The 23,139-nt window shown below is 38.8% G+C and overlaps 1 protein-coding gene across 1 annotated transcript in view; it reads left to right on the forward strand.

The window, feature by feature from the left end:
- CCDC6 (coiled-coil domain containing 6) overlaps positions 1-23,139 on the forward strand; it is a 120,526-nt gene that overhangs the window by 43,978 nt on the left and 53,409 nt on the right. The window contains exon 2 of the mRNA XM_050803056.1: positions 12,669-12,818. Within this exon, the coding sequence (XP_050659013.1) occupies positions 12,669-12,818 (150 nt within the window). The remainder of the gene's footprint in view (positions 1-12,668; positions 12,819-23,139) is intronic.

Genomic DNA, 23,139 nt, shown 5'->3' on the forward strand with positions numbered 1-23,139 from the left:
ACTTGTTAGGCACAGCCCTTTTTTGTCTGATCTCTTTTTTATATATCATGCATACATCTGAGGAGGTCTATACTGTTTCTGTCATTAAGAGGTGGGAGTCTATTTCCTATCCCTTGATCTTGGCTTTGATCTTGGGTCTCAGCTCAGCTGAACCTCCACCTGAATGCAGCCATGTGAGTGAGCCCCGTGAAACCAGCCAAGAAACCACCCATTAACCCATAGAGTAAGGACAATACATTGTTGTTGTTTATAGCCTTAAGTTTTGGCATGGTTTGTTACATAACAATAGGTAACTGATTGAGTAAGCTTGTTCTGGCAGAAAATACTCTGGCAGGGATCCTATCATGCCCTCCTACACCCCACAGAACAATCATCAGGGTTAAGAGCGCGCCGAATCCTAACTACTAGACCACCAGGGAACACTTGGACACAGGAAGGGGAACATCACACACTGGGTCTTGTCATGGGGTCGGGGGAGGGATAGCATTAGGAGATATACCTAATGTAAATGGTGAGTTAATGGGTGCAGCACACCAACATGGCACATGTATATATGTGTAACAAACCTGCACGTTATGTACATGTACTCTAGAACTTAAAGTATAATTTAAAAAAAATAAATAATCATCAGCGTTAAGAAAGCCTTTCACATCTTAGTATATTAATAATTTGGATCAGTCTGATTGCTTTCTTCTCAGTTGCCCACTGAAAGGGTTGTTAGGCGCTAGCTTTGTTTTGTAAGGAAAGGAAGGTTGCTGATTTGCGGGCATGATTTATTTTCGGGAAAGGATTGTTTGGTTGTTATGCTTTACTGGGGTTAGGGATTTAGCAATTTGAGTGGACTGTGCCTCTGGTAAGTATAGCAGTAAGTGGTAAAGAATTCTGAGAGGAAGAGTAAACTACCAAGGGAGCTTTTGAAAATTATGCCTTAAACTGGTTCCATACTTAAAGGTGGGGGGACTTTCTTCTCTTCTACTTTGAATCTCTGCTTTTAGAACCCAGATTCAGGCTACTTTTCATAGCAGAATTCAGTTACATCATGGCATGAATGAGTTTTTGAAAGCTGGCCATAGGAACTAACTGCAGTTTATGTTGTTGCAATAGAAAATGTTATCCTAACAACTAACTTATAAATTAGAACATTTGTAACTTTTAGCGCATTTATAAGTTGGAATGTGCCTATAACTCTAGTAGAAATGATATTTGAACGATGGGCTAGCTATTTTTCTAAATACATCAAAGTGATAAGTATTAGACATGCCCCATTTTTTATAGTGAATTGTTACAGTGATGTAAAGTTAGGGCTTTTTCACGTTTTATTGAATTATGTCATACATTTAAGTCTGTATCTCCTTGCTTTCTAAGGTTAACATTTTTATATTTCATTGATATTTCTGATATATGAGAAACATGTATGTTATAGAGAATGCTTTTTTTAAAAAACAGCTTTGTTGATATATAATTTTATATACCATAAAATTTACACATGTAAAATATACAATTCAGTGGTTTTTATTATATTTACAGAGTTGAACTATAATCTAATTTTAGCACTCACTATTCCTCTCCCCACCACCCAGCCTTCCCTGCCCCAACCCTACACAACCACACATCTTTCTGTCTTTATAAATTTGCCCATTCTGGACATTTTCTATAAATGAGGTCATATAATATGTGGTCTTTGGCATCAAGCTTCTGTCATGTAGCATAATATTTTTCAGCTTTGTATTAAAACATGTATGAATTCTAAGAGGGAAAATGGTTTATCCACCAAGTTATATTTATAACGTTGTTTAACATTTTCATTATGCAATATTTTATTCAAACAAAAGAATAAGTGGACCATATAACACCTGTAAGTTATAAAGCATGACAGAATGAGCACCTGGATTCCTACCACTCAAGAATGGTACTGATACCATTGCATCTACCTATGAATTTCACTCCTATTCTGTTCCTCCCACCTCTTCATGTCGTAAGTGTATCCCTAAGCAATTTATCATTTCTTCTGATTTTTTTAGTTTATTAAAAAATGTTCTTTCTTGCAGCTTCTTTGACTCCATACTGTGTTTCTTAGCTTTATTCATATTGTATTTAACTGTATTTCTTTTGATTTCTTTGCTTTTTAATTTTCTGTGTGAATATATGGTTTTTCTTCTGAATAGGTATTTGAGGTGTTTTCCAGTATTTTATTTAAGGATCAGCAATACAATGAATATGTTACAACTGCTTTCTTCTATACGTGGAAGAGTTTATGTAGGGCATATACGTAGCAGTAGAATTGCTGCATAGTAGAGTACAAAAATACTTAGTTTTTCAAAATATTTGTACCAATGTACAGTGCCATATATGTTATATAAGAATTCCCACTGATCTTCATACTTGTCAACACTTGATATTATCAAACTTGTTATTTGTCAATCTCTGGGATATGATATTGTGATTAAGATCAGATATTGTGATCGTAAACCTTTTTAACTGCTTCTGAGGGTGATTATGAACTTTTAATAATTTGTCATTTAAATCTTCATTTTTAAAAATGCCTGCTTGTGTCATTTTCCCATCGAAGGTTTTATATGTATATATGTGTATATATGTATATATGTGTATATATGTATATATGTATGTGTGTGGTGTGTGTGTGTGTATATATATACATATATATAATTTTTTTTTTTCTTGAGACAGAGCTTGGCTGTCACCCATACTGGAGTGCAGTGGCATGATCTCAGCTCACTGCAGCCTCCTTCTCCTGGGTTCAAGCGATTCTTATGCCTCAGCCTCCTGAGTGGCTAAGACTACAGGCATGCACCCACCACCCTGCCTGGCTAATTTTTTGTGTTTTTAGCAGAGACAGGGTTTCACTATGTTGACCAGACTGGTCTTGAACTCCCGTCCACTATGTCCCACAGTGCTGGGATTACAGGTGTGAGCCACTTTGCTGGGCCAGAGGTTATATTTCTTTATCAAGTTGTTCTTTATGTAGGATACAAGTCACTTGTTTGTTACAGTGTATTGTAAGTATCCTTCAGTTTCGCAGCTGCCTTTTCACTTTTTTTTTTTTTTTTTTTTTTTTTTTTTTTTTTGAGACAGAGTCTTACTCTGTCGCCCAGGCTGGAGTGCAGTGGCCGGATCTCAGCTCACTGCAAGCTCCGCCTCCCGGGTTTACGCCATTCTCCTGCCTCAGCCTCCCGAGTAGCTGGGACTACAGGCACCCACCACCTCGCCCGGCTAGTTTTTTGTATTTTTTAGTAGAGATGGGGTTTCACTGTGTTAGCCAGGATGGTCTCGATCTCCTGACCTTGTGATCCGCCCGTCTCGGCCTCCCAAAGTGCTGGGATTACAGGCTTGAGCCACCGCGCCCGGCCCTTCACTATTTTTATACTGTCGTTTTTCTCTGGCTGCTTTTTTGTCTTCGATTTTCTGTAGTTTGATTATAATTATTTGGGGAGATGTGTCTGTTTTCTGTTCCTTTTGAATTTATCCTGATTGGGACTCTCTGAGCTTCTTGAATCTGTGGTTCATTCTGTTTCATTAATTTTGGAAGAAACTTTCCATATCTTCTCAAGTCTTCTGTCTTATTAGTGTAACTGGAGTATTAGAAGAAAAAAATGGTTAGACCATTTGATAACCCATGGATAATCTGTTTGTCCCTCATCTCCATCATTCTTTGTTTCAGTTTATTTGTTAAAATAATTTCTATTGACTTACTCAGTTTACTAAGTAAAGTTTCTTAAGCCACGCCAAGTCTACTGATGAGTCCATTGAAGGAATTCTTCATCTCTGATTAGTTTTTAAATTCCTATCATTTCCATGTAACTCTTCTGGTTTCTATCTCAGTGAAATTTCCCATATGTTTATGTATGTTGTTTACCTTTTCCATTAGATCTTTAAACATCTTAAGCATGGTTATTTAAGATCACTGTATGATAATTCCTACATTTAGGTCATCCCTGAGTCTTTTCTGTTGTCTTATCTCTGATTTTTTTTTTTTTGTTATTGTGACTTTTTTTTCTTGGTACTTTTTGATTGAATGCCAGACATTGTGTGTAGAAGACCAGTAGAGACCAAAGTAAATTGTTTTGTTTTCTGAGTTGGAGTCTTACTCTGTTGCCTAGAGTAGAGTGCATTGGCACGATCAAGGCTCTCTGTAGCCTCGACCTTTCTGGGTTTAAGTGATCCTTCCATCTCAGCCTCCTGCATAGCTGGACTACAAGCACATACCACTGTACCCAGATTATTTTTTTAAATTTCTTTTTATTATTTTTTGAGACAGTCTAACTCTGTCACCCAGGGTGGAATCCAGTGGAGAGATCTTGGCTCACTATAACCTCTACTTCCCGAGTTCAAGCAGTTCTTGTGCCTGCAATTACAGGTGCTCGCCACCATGGCCAGGTAAGTTTTTGCATTTTTAGTAGAGATGGGGTTTCACCATGTTGGCCAGGCTGGTCTCAAACTCCTGACCTCAAGTGATCCACCCAACTTGCCCTCCCAAAGTGCTGGGATTACAGACATGAGCCACCGTGCCCAGCCATACCCAGCTTGCTTTTTAAATTTTTCATAGACATGGGATTTCACCATGTTGCCCAGTCTGGTTTTGAACTCCTGAGCTCAAGTGATCCACTCACCTTGGCCTCCTAAAGTGCTGGGATTACAGACATAAGCCATCATGCCCAGTCGTTTTTATTCCTAGAAATGAGCACACGTCGTCTTCTATTAGGTCACGTATACAGGATTGTGAGTTAATTTGATCAGTAATTGAGTTGGATTTGGGTCTTCATGTTATTTCCTTCATTCTGCCACAGGTTTTAAATTCTTCCAGCTGTGAACTGCTATTCCCTTACACTTAAAATAGTGCCTGGAGTGCCCCACTTTCCTCAGTGTGCTTGCTTTATGTTCTCAGCTTTTTTATAAGTTCTCAAATGTCTGGGCTATAGTATAATCTAGCCCTGGCCCCTTCTTCAGCATTAGATTACCATTAGTGGTTTAGATCTCATATCTGGGCTCATTGTAGAGGCAGGGGAATGGTTCTCAGTTCCTCTGATCCAGTTTAAGGTAGGCCCTGGTACCTGGGTCATGGAGATAGGGTCTCCTCAGCTTTCCTCTTACCTTCTTCATCTGGTAGTCAAACTGCCTTGAATCTGATGTGTATATGGGCAGAAGAGTTTCCAGCCTTTCCTTGGGGGCATTGGATCTGTGTCTGAGTCCTGGGGATGGGAGGGTTTCCTACACACAGACCAGTTTTGCTTATGCCTCTCATGCTGAAGCAGTGCCTTTTTGCCTGGACTCTGGGATTGGAGGGTTTATTGTTCCACCCAGAGTGGCTTAAGGTATTTTATTTTACTTTATTTTGAGACAGAATCTCACTCTGTTGCCTAGGCTGGAAGTACAGTGGCACAATACCGGCTCACTGCAACCTCTGCCTCCCAGGTTCAAGTGATTCTCATGCCTCAGCCTTCCTTCCGAGTAGCTGGGATTACAGGTGTGTGCCACCACACCCAGCTAATTTTTGTATTCTTAGTAGTAATGGGCTTTCACCATATTGGCCACCCTGGTCTTGAACTCCTGGCCTCAAGTGATATGCCTGCCTCCGCCTCCCAAAGTGGTGGTTTCTGTATCTCTAGATTCATGTCTTTCATTAGTTCTGGGAAATTCCCAGCCATCATCTTTTGTTACTCTTTCCCTCTTTTTCTCTGTACTTGTCTTCTTAGTCTTTACTTATATGTGTATTAAATCTTTTAATTTCCCTTCCTATGTGATTTGATAATCTTTCTCATTTTCCATCATCTTGCTTCTTTATGCCACATTTCGGATTAATTGTTAGGTTTGTCTTTGGTTTACTTGCTTTGCTATTCGGTGGTGTCAGATTTGCTATTGAAATGGAAAACCCAAGATGAATCTAAACATTTATTTTAAGAAGTTCTGTTTTCTTTTCAAACCTGCCCGATCTTTTGTGTTGGTCTCTTGCTGCTCATTCATCATATTTTGTTTTCTAAATGTTTTATAAAGCTATTTTATAGTTTCTGAGAATTTGAGTATCAGGCCTAGTGGATGATGAGGATTTAGGGGAGTTAGTGCATATATATGGGATCCAAAATGGATTGTTTCTGCTGGAACTTATTTATGGTGGTTTGTGTCTTTTGTATGATTTTCGTTTGAGAACACAACATGAGATTCTTTTACCTTCATACACACACACACACACACACACACACACACACACACACTTTTTTTTCCAGAAACCTTCCTTGTTTTCTCATTAATCCTTCTGTTCATGTCCCCTCCCCAACTCTTTTTGTATCTTTTTAGTGTTAATGCATGCAAGACACTAGGGATAAGCTCTTTATGTGAATTATTTCAGTTTATCTTTACAACCAACCCAGAGGGAGGTGCCCTTATTTTCACTTTAGAGGAGAAAACAGCACCCTGAAGAGGTTCTATGATTCCCCTAGGGTCATACAGCTGGACAAAGGCACAACCACCTTGTAAACCAGGCAATGTGAGTCAAGTGTGATAGTGTCTATGAACCTCCTCTAAAGGGTGGTCTGCAGGCTAGTACTTCAACTGTGTGTCCCTTGCCTATAAGGAAATAAGTTCATAAATCCAGCATAAACATTTAGCTACTTTTCTAGCAATTTCTCATTGCTCTGTATCCAAGCAAGTGACCAGTGGATCCATCTTCTTGAACCAGGCATGGAGCAGGTTGGATGTTGAACTGACATGATGAGGTGTGTATGCAAAGCTGTGTTCTAGTCATGTGCAGTGGAACATGCCCAGAAGGACATGTGTCTGTCCACTGCAAATGGGGGTGGGCAGTGACGACTACCTGGTCTTTCATGAAAGCTGGTTTGAGAGAAACCACAGTTGGTAAAATTTAGTAACTTAAGAATTCTTATCCAGAAAGTCACTCTTTGGTGCTATTGTCTCTCTTGCCCTGCAGTCCTGTAACTATGGCCTAGGCTTAGTATCTGAGGCAGAATTAGCGCATTTGCCAGGGCTAATAATGATTCTGCTCCAATTCCTGTGTATATTAGTGACTTGCTGGCAATACTGGAATGGAGGAAATAATATGAATGCTTCAATTATCAACTATTAGTTGCTTTTGTTGTGAACTAGTGTACAGTATGTGGAGGAAACATATACTAGTCTAGTGCTTCCTAAGACTAAATGGAGAATCGTAATTCTCAGGCATGTGATTGAAATCTTCTTCTTGCTTCTTCTAATACAAGAAATAAAGGCACATACAGGCTTGTTCTCCATGTCATCTGTTACCTACCCCTGCTGCACTGGCACTTAAGTATTAAACAGATGCCTGCAGGACAGCGGTTGGTGTTGTTAAACCCATTTCTGTGACCAACAGTCAAGCTAATCCTATAAGAGTTGCCAGCCATTGGTCATGAGGGATTCTGCTAAACTCTGACCATCTCCCAGAACAATCATTATGTGCAGTAGTATACCTAGGAAAGGACAGTTTAAACAGAACAAGTTTTTATTCGGTTGCCTGTGTGTTGGGTGGTCCCTGCTATCCTAATAATGTGGTTTCAGATGCTATTTTAAACTGAGATGTTAAGATCATTAATTTGTGACTAGACAACAAACTAGTAAACTTAAATAATGAGAATAATAAATAGAGCCTGCCTGGACTCTTTCTTAAAGCTTCAAGATGTCTTAGTTTCATGATTCTTTGTTATTAGAACAAGTCATCAACTAACTTAAAAGTAATTCTTTTAAAAAAAAATCTGTGCAAATATGTTATCTTGGTAGGCACTTGAACTTTCTCCTGACCGTATCCATAGGGCTGCTATCAAATAGATGTTTGTCTGTCATTTCTTGCTTTGAAGAACTGTTCTTTTTCTTATGCTTAATAGATTATGAATTGCACCACCCTACGTGATTTTGGTTTTGGCACTTGGATTTTCTCTTCAGTGGTTGAGTGCTATTGTGAAGGGTTTTAAAATTCTTTCTGTACTAACCCTTGATCTCCAAAATGCCATTGATAAAAGAACAGAAACACTAAACAATCACATTAGAATCTATCAAATTTGTGCTCAGGTCATGTTAGCAGTAGGTCAGAACAAACTGTGTTTTCCTTATCTGCAGAAAATTATGCTCATTTAGAGTGTGGTTGCCTAAATATGTGGTGACTCAGGAGAAAATATTTTCTGTTGTATTTTTGGTGTTTATTTTCCCCACGAGACTTCGTAAATTTCTCCTGTTCCTACTCTCCCTTTTATTTCCCTTTTATTAGATTTTAGTAGGATGGGAAAAGAATGAGGAAGAGATGCTTTGTGGTCTAGTCCTCACATTAACAGACAGTGATTACTGCTGGGTGAGGGGCAATGTGTTAAATTACACAAATAATTGATTATGATTATACCAAATTTAATTTCTAAATATAGCTACTAGAACCAGAATATGGAACACGAAAATATCATAAATTTTTCTGTTTCCCCCAGATTTTCCCAGTCTACCCTACAAACAGAAAACAGTAGGAAAATGTTTCTTCCTTCAAAGAGTTCCTAATTTTTTTGTTCACATTTTTATTTGAGAATTTACAGAGCTATAGGTAAACGTTGCTTCATTTATTTAGCTTTGGAAATAGATTTTAAATTTTGAATTGGGATGTGTTTAGATATGCTGAGACTTGCAAGCATTTTAGGTAAAAAGGGAAATATATTGATAAACCTAATAATAAGATTTCATGAGGTAGTCTGTTTTTTCTCCCCTCTGTGCACCTTCATGCCTTGTGAATGGTACCTGGGGCTTGCTTCTTTGCTTATAGGCCACTGTCTACCTGGCTCCTTGCTGACTGCTTTTGGGGCAATACCTTGGAAAGGTAATTTGTTTTATAGCTTAAATAAAAAGTCTTGCCTTGGGATTAGCGGGGAACAAACAGGACTAAGACTGAGATTGAGATGATACTCCATGTAATATGGGGAGAAATCTGCAGGGAGAGGTCAAGTGGACACTGAATACTTTTTTATGATGCATGGTTCATTCTCTGGTAATTAAGTTTATGCATATTGTCAGGACACGGTATCCAATTTAAATTTTCTTTTTCCTGAGACTGTATGGGATATAGCATGTTTGCCTTTTGTCCTCATTTATATGCTCACTCCTAAGATGATCTGCACCAACTGGAAAAAGAGGGAGCTGGGGTTTTACATTTGGGGGACCTGGAAATCCTGTACTGATGTTTTCTCTGGGTGTTTAGATGCCCTAAGAGGCAATTAGAACTAAGAACTGGCAAAATCTTAGCTAAAGGAGACCTCTGATTAAAGCTGTGTTAGGCCATGTTAACCCTTTGCTAAGTTAGCCAGATTTTAACAGGCTGCACCAGAACAGTTTCTGATGTTCATTCAGTGGTCCTGAAGAGTGGCATTTTCTATTAATAAGCTTCGCTTAGAAATAAGTAGCTATTCTAAAACAGTGAGTAATTTTGTTTGCCAAAGCCTCGGCCTCCCAGGACCTGTGACACATCTTTGGAAGGCACATTTAGAGCAGGCCTAGCTCTCTCCATTTTTACATTTTGCTGCCGTCCTTGGGAAGAAACGCAAAGGAAACTGGTCCTCTGTGAATACAGGGTGTTGATTATGAGTCCTTTTTTAAAAATCAAGATATAATTCAATTCACATGCTGTAACACTCGCCCTTTTAAAGTATATAGTTCTGTGGTTTTTAGTATATTGGGAAGGTTTTGCAAAGTATTAGCCCTAATTCCAGAACATTTTCATCACCTCAAAAAGAAACTGTGTAGCCTTGAGCAGTCATTCCCCATCCCCTCTGCTTGAGCCACTAATCTGCTTTCTTTTTGGGGTTTGTTTGTTTGTTTTTTGAGACAGGTTCTCACTCTGTCACTCAGCCTGGAGTGTAGTGGCACGATCTCTGCTCACTGCAACCTCCGCCTCCTGGGTAGCTGGGATTACAGGAACTCACCACCACGCTCAGCTAATTTTTGTATTTTTAGTAGAGACGGGGTTTCACCATCTTTGCCAGGCTAGTCTTGAACTCCTGACCTCGTGATCCACCCGCCTTGGCCTCCCACAGTGGTGGGATTACAGGCATGAGCCACCGCGCCTGGCCTAGAGCCACAATCTGCTTTCTACCGAAAGTTCTTTTGTATGTTACAGTGAAATCTCCTGTCTCTAACTTAGTAGCTAGATGATTTGGGGGGGGGTGCTTCACAAATAAACTCTTAAGGTTGATTTTCAACTTCTCACAGGAATAATCTCTTTGTTTCTTATTTTCTATTTATCACTTCCAGGCCCCTGTGTAAAGGGAAAGGTGCTCTGCCTAGCCTCTGAGTCCACTTCACTTTTACTGCTTATAATAAAATTTACCAGTTATCTAAAATACTAAATGTGCGTTAATGTGCAAGAAGTTGAGTCTGATCTGATAATGAAATGAGTTTATGGCAACCACCCTTTTGAATGCCAAGGCTAGAATCACCTGCAAGAGCGCTACAGTTCCTCTCAACCTTTCTGTTCTTTAACTTTTAGAATAGTCAGAATTCAAATCATATAGGACTTTGTTGGTCAAAACCAGAAAAACAAGTAGTTTGGATAGATGGCAGGCTTGGATATGTATGTGTCAAATATGTCTTAAATAAATACTTTGGATTCCTGCTCATGGCACTAGTGTGAAATCCTTAAGTTTGAGAGTTTGGAAGGCAAGTGGGGATTGATTTAAAGGGGGAGGAGAAGTACGAGTTCTTAGCAGTTTTCCTTGACTGTAGTGGAAGGAGTAAGACATTGAGAAGCGTTAATGAAATAGGAGGTATGTAAGGGAACCGCTGGGGGAACCTATGGACTGCTCACTGGGTGCCTTGGCTGGTAATACAAATTTACTAGCTGAAGGATTTTGTCTTTGTTGCGTAGCTCTCTTGGACTGCCCCAGAATGGCTTAAAAAATGTAAGTACTAGACCTTCTCCCAAAGCCTCCACTGTTTGTGTTTGTGTAGCTCTGTTTTTCAGTCTGCGTACTATGTGTGACTCTCTTTGTAGAATTGCTCAGCAAGCAGTACCAAAAGCTGGTATACCTCCTGTAGGGCCACAGTGATGGGGAGCAGGGAGGGTGGACTCCATAGAAACTGTGGATATTAGAGTGTGTGGATGTTGGGGAAGCTGGTGAGTATATACAGAAATCGAAACTGCCAGAGTTGGGATTGATTGTCGGAGCCTTTTACAGTAAGAGGTGGTAATCGTTTAATGTGGGTGCCCTTTTGTCTTCTGCTGGTCTGGTTCTCTTGGAATATTATAAATGACAGGTGCTGGAGGCTTGGAATTCATGTGGCTCTTCCTCCCTCGATTGGCAGATAAAACAGAAATGCATTATTTGGTATAAATGAATCAAAATGTTGTGGTTTAAAAAGTTCTTTAAATAGAATTGAGTTTGTTTGAAACACGGATGCCCTTTTTGAAAAGGTTAATTTCCTTCAAAGATGGTTAGGCTTTTCTGTTTAGACAGAATAATAATAAGCCTAATCTATGAAAACATTTTTTTCAGGGAGAGAGGAGGGTATCTACAGAAGAATATTTTCATCTCCATTGAATAATGCTTGACTCCCTTCTCTTCTATTTTTAAAATTCACGAATCCCTCTTATTGACTTCATCTCTAAAAAATTCCGAGTAAGGAAATAAAGTGAAAAATAAAGCCCCTCTCACCCCCCTTTACCCCTCACCCCTAGATTCCCACTACCTCCTAATAACTAGTTTTCAGCCATTTGGTGTAATTTTTTTTTCTAGTAATTATTCAGCTATTCAGTGAACATGTGTCCGTGTACATTTGTAATGCCTTTTATTTTTTATTTTATTTATTATTTTGAGACAACATAATCTCTGTCAGCTCTGTCACCCAGGCTGGTGTGCAGTGGCATGATCTCAGCTCACTGCAACCTCCGTCTTCCGGGTTTAAGTGATCCTCTTGCCTTAGCCTCCCGAGTAGCTGGAACCACAGGCGTGGGACATGATGCCTGGCTAATTTTTTGTATTTTTGATAGAGACAGGATTTTGCCATGCTGCCCAGGCTGGTCTCAACTCTTGAGCTCAAAGTGATCCACACACCTCTGCCTCCCAAAGTGCTAGGATTACATGTGGAAGTCACTACCTGGCCCATAATGCCTTTTTAATGGCGTATCCAAACCTATCCAAACCCTTTAGGTGACATTATAAAGAGGTGATATAATTTTACTTTTAAGTGAGTTGAGCTCTGCTTCAGTAAAAAAATGTTGCCCAGATATTTTAATTGTAAACCTTCGAGATGTAGCAACCTGTGAGAGTTATCATGAATTTATGTACATAGCACAGGACTGGACCCGTCTGCTACATTAGAAGGATCTTTCTGTATTCTGGTTATTGATTTGGGACAGTTTCATAAAAACTGCAATGTGATCTTTGCTAATTTCTTTGAAATATCACTTTAAGAATAAGGACCACACATAGTGAAGGGGGGCCTCTTTGGCATAATAGTAATATTCATTTCTATAGACTCTGCTGAATTCCTCTGTTTTGCATTTCTTGAGTGTGTTGGTTCACAGCTAAAAATAGAGCTCTGTTTAAAATGGGTACCCTTTCCGGAAATAAGAACTATATTTCAATTAGTAAATTTCCTGTTTCCCTAACGTGTTTTGTTTTGTTCTTTCCTTTTTTTTTTTTTTTTTTTTTAAACAGCAAGCCAGGGCTGAGCAGGAAGAAGAATTCATTAGTAACACTTTATTCAAGAAAATTCAGGCTTTGCAGAAGGAGAAGGAAACACTTGCTGTAAATTATGAGAAAGAAGAAGAGTTCCTCACTAATGAGCTCTCCAGAAAATTGATGCAGGTAAATTATCTTTTCTACTCCCTCATCTTCCCTGCCTGTTTTCCTCTCTAGGAGAAAATGACTTTGATATGGCACTTTACTTGTAACATTTGCTGATGAGGTTGTAGCTTAAGTTCTTTGGAGATTCATAATACCAGGTAAGGGTGGCAATGGTGTAATAGTCAAGACTGTGGTTTTCTAGCTCATCTGCATATGTTAGGTAAGCTATTTTGTACCCTGAGCATTTCTAAAAAATTGCTGATGAGCACAAGATCTTGGCATGAGATGTTGAATGTAGCATTTTGGAAGTATGGGGACTAATGCCAAATGTGAAATTTTTCTCCTTTTATGTTGAGTCGATAATAAGTACATAAACTTTTTGGCAGTCATAGGTGGGTCTTTTGCACTAAAATATGAGGATATAAAGTGAAACATCTTTAGGAAATAGAAAGGTATCCATGATAGTTAAAACTACCCGTAATCAACCATGTTCAAATGGGTGAGTAATATGTTACTGAACAAATATCAGACTGCTATTAAAACTCAACGTTGATCACAAGTAATATATAGAAGGTGCCACACACAACATATAGGAAGGTTTGATTTCTCTACTTCAGAGACTCATTCTCTCCCCCTTCTTTTTTTTCCCCCCTTCAAACCTTACTGGTAAAGTACAAAGTAAAATTTGCTTAGGGGAAATATCTTGTGGGTTAGTATGAACTTAAAAATAAGTGGGATATTGAGTTTTCATTATTTAACATAGCTTGTCCAAAATAGTGAGGAGGTATAAAATTATCAGAACATTATTACCATTTTGTCTTTAGATGTCTGTGAAACAACCCCATATATATATTTTGACATCATCAATAACAATTTCATTAATTTGCTTGAAGTATATATATTAGTGAGATTGTAATAAGAAGTTATTTGAGGCTTTTAAAAAAATCTTCCTAAGTTATTTTCTTACCTCCCTACATAGATGGTCCTGTAAGAGGATACTGGAAACTATGATGAAGAAGCTTTAATGTTAAGACCATAGCATGTTCCAGGCAGCTTTTACCCCTGTCTTTCTATTAGTCTCATTTTTCTACCTAATTACTGAATAAAGATACTGTTAATCTTGCACAAGAGTTGGTTTATATGGTAGTTCCTGAAATGTGAAGAACAGGTACCCAGGCATTACTGTCTAGCAGAGATTTTTGGCAACATTTTTGTACTGAAAGTTTTCGTTGACTCGTTTGCATTGTGATTTAGAGAGAAATGGATGGAGAAGGTTAGTTTGACCTTTTAGTACATCTCACTGGGGCAGCATTAAATGACTTATTTTACCTGGTGCTTCTAGAATCATGGGGATGTAATTATGTAATTCCTAAGTGTATGTGTAATCAGGTGCCATAATTTTTGACACTGCAAGAATTTTTTTTTTTTTTTTCAATTTACATGGTTGTTTTTTGGAGTCTTTAGCCAAAGTACATTATAGGACAGTCAAGACCTAGCCAGATCATGTTTCTTTTCTGTATTATATATCTCCAGTATGAGTGATTGTATAGTCTGTAATTGGCCTCTCATTCACTTATGTAATCCACCTACCTCCCAAGGATACTGATGTTCCTTAAAATAAGATACTGAAAAAGAATGAAAACATAAGAACATAAGAATGAAAACATGAAAAAGAATGAAAACGTAAGAACATAATGCAACAGCAAAGGAAGTTATTTATAGTTGTATACTTGGTGTAAGAAGGCTTGAACTTAAAATTGAAGCTCTAAGCATCCTCTGAATATTGCTATGATATAGAAATGTAGTGACTGTGTTTTCATAATTCTTATATCTAAAACAGTATATCTTGGTCAGGAGAAAAAAAGGTCATAGACTAAAAACTTGGAAACATTTTTCAGTGGATAGTGGATCTTTCTAAAGGGATTGAATGGTATATAAACTGAACAAAATGAACTGTTTTTGCCAAAAGTGGTATACAATGTGTAGCCATAGCCTTCAAGCGGGCCTGTCTTGTGTTTGCCTTCAGCCAAAAGTAAGGGCATAGTATGAAGGTGTGATTCTGTGAAAACATTGTTTGGGAATCTCTAGATGGGTCTGTAGCTTGTTGGTGATTCAGCTTGTAGAATCTGGACAGATGGATGGTTAGGATGTCCCTGAGACAATTTGTCATGCATCCTAGCTTGGTTTTTAGGCTTTTTATTTTAATGTTGTGGTAAAATTTACATAACATAACATTTACCACTTTAGCCATTTTTGAGTGTGCAATTCAGTGGCGTTAAGCATTTTCACCTTGTTGTGCAGCCGTCACCACCATCCATCTCCAGAACTTTTTCAAACTGAAACTCTGTGCCCATTAAACAATAATGCCCATTCCCTTCCCCTGGTCTTCAGGTGTTTGAAAGCAGATGGATAGCAGGTAGTTTTAGATTCAGGTCTCTGGCAAGTTCTGAAGCTGTTGCCATTCTGAGGCATGATAGGAGATCTGTTGCCTTAGACACCAGGTATCACAACATGTCTATTTTTTGATAAGTGCCTAAGAACCTGCCCTCCATTGTTGGCCGATTGAGGGATATCATAGCTGCAGCAGGGGAAGGGCTGTTCAGCCTATGATACTCATCCCTCAGGCTCCCAATATGTATTTCCTTAATAGGTTTAACCAGTCTTTTGTTGAATGCCCACATTTTCTGCCACCCAGCATGGAAATACTGTTTTCCATCTGGAAGATTTTTGGACTACTTGATACTAATAGACTTTTTCAACTACGTAATTATTTTAATATGGCTTTCTAAGATGTTTGTTTCTGCATAGGACCTTGCTTTAAAAAAAACCTGCTAAGAGAAATCATGCTACAAGTGTCACCCACAGACAGATGGGTGCATTGACCTGTTCACTATGAAAGTGTTCAACATTTTTCACCCAAAGGCCACTGAGAGGCTATGGACAGATCAATTTTTGTTTTGTCAGAGTGCTTTGACTTTTATTTCTAATACTGATTGGACAATGCTTTTATGTGCATTTCAAAGGGATTCTTTGATCCTGAGAACAAAATGAGACTTGCTATAGAAGAGACGTGTCCCTTCCTGTCTGCTATGGCCAAGTTGGGTATCCAATACCTTTAAAAAATGAAATCAAGTTTAATTCAGTATACATGAGAGTAAATCCCTTTGCCCTTTAAAAGATCCATTTTGGGAGATGGCTTAAACACCTCCATATGTTTTCATCCTCACCAACAGGAAAACACACACAAAAGGGAGCATGCAGCTCTTCTCCCTTGCTTTTGTGTCTATCTAGTACAGACACAACGTTGTATCTTTATCTCATGAGAACTCTTGACTGAGAAGTCTACATCTCTCTGAGCCCAGGCCATGGGATTCACTACCTTATTGGTGAGACATTGTTCCAAAAAGAACTCTATTGCTTTTGTTTAACATGAACCTACATTAGAGCTAAATTCTACTCTCGAATGCCTTGAAGAGAGGTTGTGCTTTAATCATTATTTGTAATTAAAACCTGTAAGAAGCATTTGTGAGAAAACTTATCAGAATTTTATATACAGGCTGAGCGTGGTGGCTCACACCTCTAATCTCAGCACTTTGGGAGGCCAAGGTGGGTGGATTACTTTGATGCCAGGAGTGTGAGACCAGCCTGGCCAACATGGCGAAACCCCGTCTCTACTAAAAATACAAAAAATTAGTTTGGTGTGGTGGCACACGCCTGTAATCTCAGCTACTCAGGAGGCTGAGGCAGGATAATTGCTTGAACCCAGGAGGCAGAGGTTGCAGTGAGCTGAGATCATGCTGCTGCACTCCAGCCTGGGGGACAGAGTGAGACTCTGTCTCAAAGAAAGAATTTAATATACAGTAAGTCCTCACTTAATGTTGCCAGTAAGTTCTTAGAAACTGTCTTTAAGTGAAATGACGTATAATGAATCTTATTTATTTCTTTGTTTATTTTTGAGATGGAGTCTCACTCTGTCACCTAGGCTGGAGTACAATGGTGTGATCTCGATTCACCTTCTGAGTAGCTGGGATTACAGGCACTCGCCACCATGCCCAGCTAATTTTTGTATTTTTAGTAGAGACAGGGTTTCACCATGTTGGCCAGGCTGGTCTTGAACTCCTGACCTCAAGTGATCTGCATGCCTTGGCATCCCAAAGTGTTGGAATTACAGGTGTGAGCCACCACTCCCAGCCTAGAAATTTTTTTTAAAAATGAAAAGAAGTTTTACAATAGAGGACTAGTAGAGTGAATCATACAAAGACTGACAAGACAGTTAAGCTAATCATTAGAGCATTCTGATTATACTAGTTCTTAATGATGTGGGCAGTCCAGAATCCCCTGCCACTTGCAAATGAGCCTGACTCTGCAGGAGGCTTCATGCACTGCTGCCCATGAAAAAGAGATGCTACTAGCATTGCAGGACTCTGAGCTCTCTAAGTCAAAGACACAGAAGGAGGTGGTTTCAAAAGGTAAGGACAAACCAGGCATCAGAATTGTAAAATTTCCTTTTCAAGAAATACGATGTTTTCTGCTTACAAAAGTATCATGTTGCTGTTACAAAATTAGAAGGAATAGGGCACAAAGAAAATAAGATAACCTGTAAGTTCAGCACCCAAGTATAATTACTCTATAACATTCTGAAGAATGGCCTTTTAGACTCCCAGCTACTCAGGAGACTGAGGCAGGAGAATGGCGTGAACCCGGGAGGCGGAGCTTGCAGTGAGCCGAGATCACGTCGCTGCACTCCAGCCTGGGCGACAGAGCGAGACTCGGTCTCAAAAAAAAAAAAAAAAATTCTAATTCCCCTGGCAAACTCTTAACCACCAATCACAAATGCCTACTGGAAGACTTATCAATTATCTCAGACACTGAGATTGATAATGGTTTTAGGAATTGTGGATTTTCCCACCTGCTTTTATGCAGGGCCAAAGCCTCAACTTGACTTTCTGCTCTTTGGGAGCACACTCAGCTTGTTCTGGACTGTCTACACTGTTCTCAACAAATACCACTACCAAAAGTTAATAAACTCTTTTTTTAACCATAGATTACGACTGGGTTAAGAAGAGTACTGCATATTACATATATCTTAATCTTTTCAATCTAATCCAGCTTGCAGATTTCAGACCTTAAAATAATCAATAGATTTGTAGTACGGTACTTTCAATTCACATTTGAAATAGGATCTGATTCTCAGAAAATAATGCTGCTCCAACTATAATAAAAATTATAGCCATACCCTAATAAAGGGGACACATTGATGGTTGGAAATACTTAAGAAGAAAAGTCCTGGATCTCTTATTGAGGTGATATGGCTTATTTTTATTGTTGTTGACTTGGTTCCTGAGGTAAGAATGCTTCCTAGAACTAAAGTAGTTGGAGTTTTTCTAGCATCTATGGAAAGATGATAGAGGACAGGAAGGAAGTTGTGGGCAAAACTGCTGCTGAAACTACCTCTGCCAAATGATTTATAGCTGAGCAGCTCAGAAGGATATCATGCAACAGAATTATTCTTCTATCTCATTTACACAGAAATAAAATGGGGAAGAAGAATTTCTAAGTCTCCAGATTTGCCTGTTCATCTAGACAAAGGGCTTAGCACTTCATTTGCCTTCTTTCACTTGTCAATTCTGGAGAAGTGGTTTCTCCTTGCAATACCATCTTACTGGATTCCTTCTTTTCTAGAGTATATGCTTACTTAACCCCAGAAAGAGTCTCTTTCTGAGTAGCATGACATTTCTGCAGGCAAAGGGAGTGAGTATAGACTCCCAGTTCTCTTCCAGCATGTACACTAGAATCTGAAGCATCCTCTTCGCCCTCACTCCCCTTCAAGTTTCCCAAGCCACTAAGATGGCAATGAAATTATTTTGTTTATGCAAGCAGCAAAATCACATGTCAAGCTGATAAATAATGTATGAAATTTCATTTAGTTAATTTCAAAGGCACCAAGACCATGATGCCATTGCATCCATTCAGATGAAACCTTGGTTCTCCCTATGTTAGGGGAGAGATCTAAATGAAATATATCCTTTATATTTAGATGGCTAGATCTGTGGCCCTCCTGGCTTGTTTTTCAGGGCCCTTAATAGTGATCAGAGAAATTTGCTATCACAAAATAGCTTTCATAACAGTTGGAACAGAGCTTTTTCTTGTTGTTTTCATTCCAAATTACCTGAACCTCAGCTTTGTCTGATCTTTTCAGGAGCAAGAGGTTCACAGATTGCATTCACAGTACATCTACAAAGAGCTACTGGGTTGTTTTTAATGCATTTTAAATACTACAGCCACCAGTGGCCAAATTATAAGCCAGAATTCTGTTAGTAGCATGGGAAAAATCTCTCATTGCAATGTCATTTGTTATGAGTAGATAATACAATAAACCTGACATAGGTCTTCAGTGTTGAAATTACTGAGTTTCTTTTAAAGTGTGTGTGCATGTGTGCATGTACTAAGGTTATGGCTAGATGTGATGTGCTAACACAGGTTCCAAAAAAAAATCTCAAGGACAAAAATAAGGGCTCAAAAGCTTCCCATGCTGACTTTTTTGACATAAAATGTGAGAAAAAGTAGGTAGAGGGAAAAAATAAAGGTAGAAGAAAAGAAAGATAAAAATAATTAGGTGAAACTGGAGTTAAACTTGCTTTATTTACCAAAGTAGGTTGGAGAAACATTCTTATTTCTCGTTGGAAAGGTGAATCTTGTCTATTGAAGGATACTAGGCCCCACTATTGATGGACCCTAGCTATCACTAAAAACAGTTTTAAAATAACTTTAAAACTTTGTAGTTCTAAATGTTACAATGTTTTGCATTTCATTTTTAAACAATTTACAGTCAGCCCAGTCAGTAATTACTTTAAAATACGGAGTTATATCCCGCTGCTGTCCTTACCTTCCTGTTTCCTCCATTCATAAAGTTGGTAAGAAAGATGAGGCCTTTTAATTTTCAATAATACCTTATCTTAGAATGAATTCTTTGGGCTAAACACTCTTTCTTCCTCAGGAGAAAATGCCAGTTTTTACAGAATGGATTTTTCAATATGCCAGAGCCTAAAAGGATTTCTTTTCTTTTTCTTTTTTATTTTATTTCATTTTATTTTATTTTTTTGGAGACAGAGTCTCTCTCTGTTGCCCAGGCTGGCATGATCTTGGCTCACCACAGCCTCCGTCTCTTGGGCTCAAGTGATTCTCATGCCTCAGCCTCCTGAGTAACTGGGCTAATTGTAACTAGCCCAGCTAATTTTTTATTCTTTTATTTTTTTTTTTTTTAGTAGAGACAGGGTTTCACCATGTTGGCTAGGCTGGTCTTGGATTCCTGACCACAAGTGATCTGCCTGCCTCAGCCTCCCAAAGTGCTGGATTATAGGCATAAGCCACCATGCCCTGCAAGGACTTTAAAAATCTTTTCCATGGAGCTTTTTTTTTTTTTTTTCAATATTCCTCCTAACCAGATTTTTTTTAAAGGTGTTAATGCTTTTAGTGGCGTCATGCTCCTGGAAATCCAGGAAACTCAAACTTAGCTCTTTAGGTATTCCAAGTAGATAGGAAGTCTGATATTATCCTGAAGCCATCTGCTCAGAAGTGAGGGCCTGACTCTGGTCCTCGGTGTTGCTAACAAGGAACCAAAATAACAACTAATTTCTGGAAGAACGGAGCTATTTTTTCTCTTTATAAAAGTTATGTTGTGGCTTTTCCTGTAGAAAATAGCAGATTAGATAACTCAGACATACCTCACTGAAGATAAACAAAAACTTAACAAAATCCTTCTTTGTCGAATAATTAACATGATGGTGAAGAACTGTTGGGCAGAGATCTGAAGGAGGGTGGGAATGAAGCACCCAAGGCTGCTTTTATTCAGAGGGCACTTGGAATTCATCCAGAAACACCTGAGATAGTGAATTGTGGTTTTGGTCGTTGTGTGGAGCTGGGGCTGTAGAAGTCAGTTGATTGCTTTTGGTCAAAGTTAAGAGAGAGTGATCAGTCAACCCTAACTCAAGCTGGAATCATGAAGGGCTGCATCCTTAGGCTAAGAGTGAACTAGTTTTGTATCAGCTGGGTAAATCAGAGACACAAGGCTTTGATTTTGGATTAAGGTAGACCCAAACATGGTGCTCAGCCAAAGAAAATGGAATTTTCTGGAGCAAGTTACTGTCATACTAGGCTACAAGCTTCTCCTGCCAATAAATTTTCAAATACAATATTCAGCCCATAGTTAAAGATCCACGCACATGAAGATATGAGATTCTATGAATGTAAGTGACCAGAAATAACAGAAATGGACCTCACAGATACTTCAAATATTGGAATTACCGGGCTTATACTATAAAGCAACCATGCTTACTATACTCAGAGAAATAAAAGCCGACCTTGAAATCTTTGGCAGGAAACCGGAAACATCACTTTTCTTGTAGACGTTCAAATGTTAACTGAAAAACTAGTGAATAACTATATGGAAATACATTTGAAATTTGTATTATATGGACAAGTTCTTAGAAAAACATAACTTTCTACAGCTGACCGAGGAAGAAAAAGAAAACTGTCTTCTGTCCTGTAAAGAAATTGAAATAGAGATCAACAACCTTCATAAACAATGAATTCCAGGTCCAAATGGTTTCATTGAGAGTTGTACCAAACATTCAAGGATAAAGTAATTTGTCTTCCGGCCGGGTGCCATGGCTCACGCCTGTAATCCCAGCACTTTGGAAGGCCGAGGCAGGTGGATCACGAGGTCAGGAGATTGAGACCATCCTGGCTAACACGGTGAAACCCCATCGCTCCTAAAAATACAAAAAAAATTAGCCAGGTGTGGTGGTGGGTGCCTGTAGTCCCAGCTACTTGGGAGGCTGAGGCAGGAGAATGGCATGAACTCGGGAGGCAGAGCTTGCAGTGAGCTGAGATCGTGCCACTGCACTCCAGCCTGGGCGACAGAGCAAGACTCCGTCTCACAAAAAAAAAAAAAAAAAATTGTCTTCCATAAATTCTAAAGGGAACAAAATGGGTCCCCAATATATTTTAAGGGTAACATAACCTTTAATGCTCAAACTTAAGTGTAGTTCAGAAAAGGCAAATTGCAGTGCAGCCTCAATCATGAGCAAAAATCCCAAACACAATATAAGTAAATGAAGTCAGCAATATATTAAAAGAACAATGCACTATGACCATGTTGGGTTTATACAAGGAATGCAAGTTTAGTTTACCAGTAGAAAATCAGCAAGTGTAATTTGCCACATTCACAGAATAAAAAGAAAAAGTCATGATCATGTTAATAGATGGAGAGAAAGGATTTGATAAAGTGTAACAATTCATGATAAAAATCTTAGTGAACTAAGAATAGAACTTCAACCTGAATTTTTTAAAAAGTGTTTACATAGGCTGGGCACAGTGGCTCACACCTGTAATCCCAGCACTTTGGGAGGCCGAGATGGGAGGATCATTTGAGGTCAGGAGTTCAAGACCAGCCTGACCAGTATGGTGAAACCCCATCTACTAAAAACACCAGAAATAAATTAGCCGGGTGTGGTGGCGCACACCTGTGGTCCCAGCTACTCGGGAGGCTGAGGCAGGAGAATCAGTTGAACCAGGAGGCAGAGGTTGTATTGAGCCAAGATCGTACCACTGCACTCTAGCCTGGGCAACAGAGTGAGACTCCATCTCAAGAATAAATAAGATAAATAAAGTGTTTACAAAAAGCCTGCCCAAACCATTGTGTTTGATTATGAAAAGTTAACTTTCCCTTTAAAATCAAGAACAAGACACGGATGCCTGCTGCATTTACCTATATTGATTTTTGTTGTGGATTTCTAGCCAGTGCAGAAAGGCAAGAAAAAGATGTTAAGGATTAAAAGGAAGAACTAATGTTGCCACTTATTATTGTGTAAGTGAAAAACTTTTAAAACTTCAGAATCTACAGATAAATAATTAGAATTCCATTTTCTCACATGAAAAATTGTATTTCTGTGTACCAGCAATAAGCAGTTAAATGTGAAAATATGAAAGCATCAAAAAACCAAGAGAAGCGATTAAGTGCCATGGAAAAATATAAAACACTGTAAAGGGCATAGGGACAGTTGAAATTTTAAATAAGTTCAAGTCATTGAGGTAATATTTAAGCAAAATCTGGGAGAAGCAGCAGCTAGCCAAATAGATTTTCATGGGAAGAGTATTGTAGGCAGAAAGAACAAGAAAGTGCTAAGGCCTTGAAGTAAGATTGTGCCTGCCATGTTGGAGAAGCAGCAGAGAGACTGATATGTTTAGGTTGACATCATGGGGAGAGAAGAGTGATAGATGAAATTGGGAGGTAATGGGTCTGGAGGCTTGATATGATAGAGGTTTGGGAACCGCTGTTGGC

Source organism: Macaca thibetana, chromosome 9 (assembly GCF_024542745.1).
Source record: "Macaca thibetana thibetana isolate TM-01 chromosome 9, ASM2454274v1, whole genome shotgun sequence".
NCBI classification, from domain to species: domain Eukaryota; kingdom Metazoa; phylum Chordata; class Mammalia; order Primates; family Cercopithecidae; genus Macaca; species Macaca thibetana.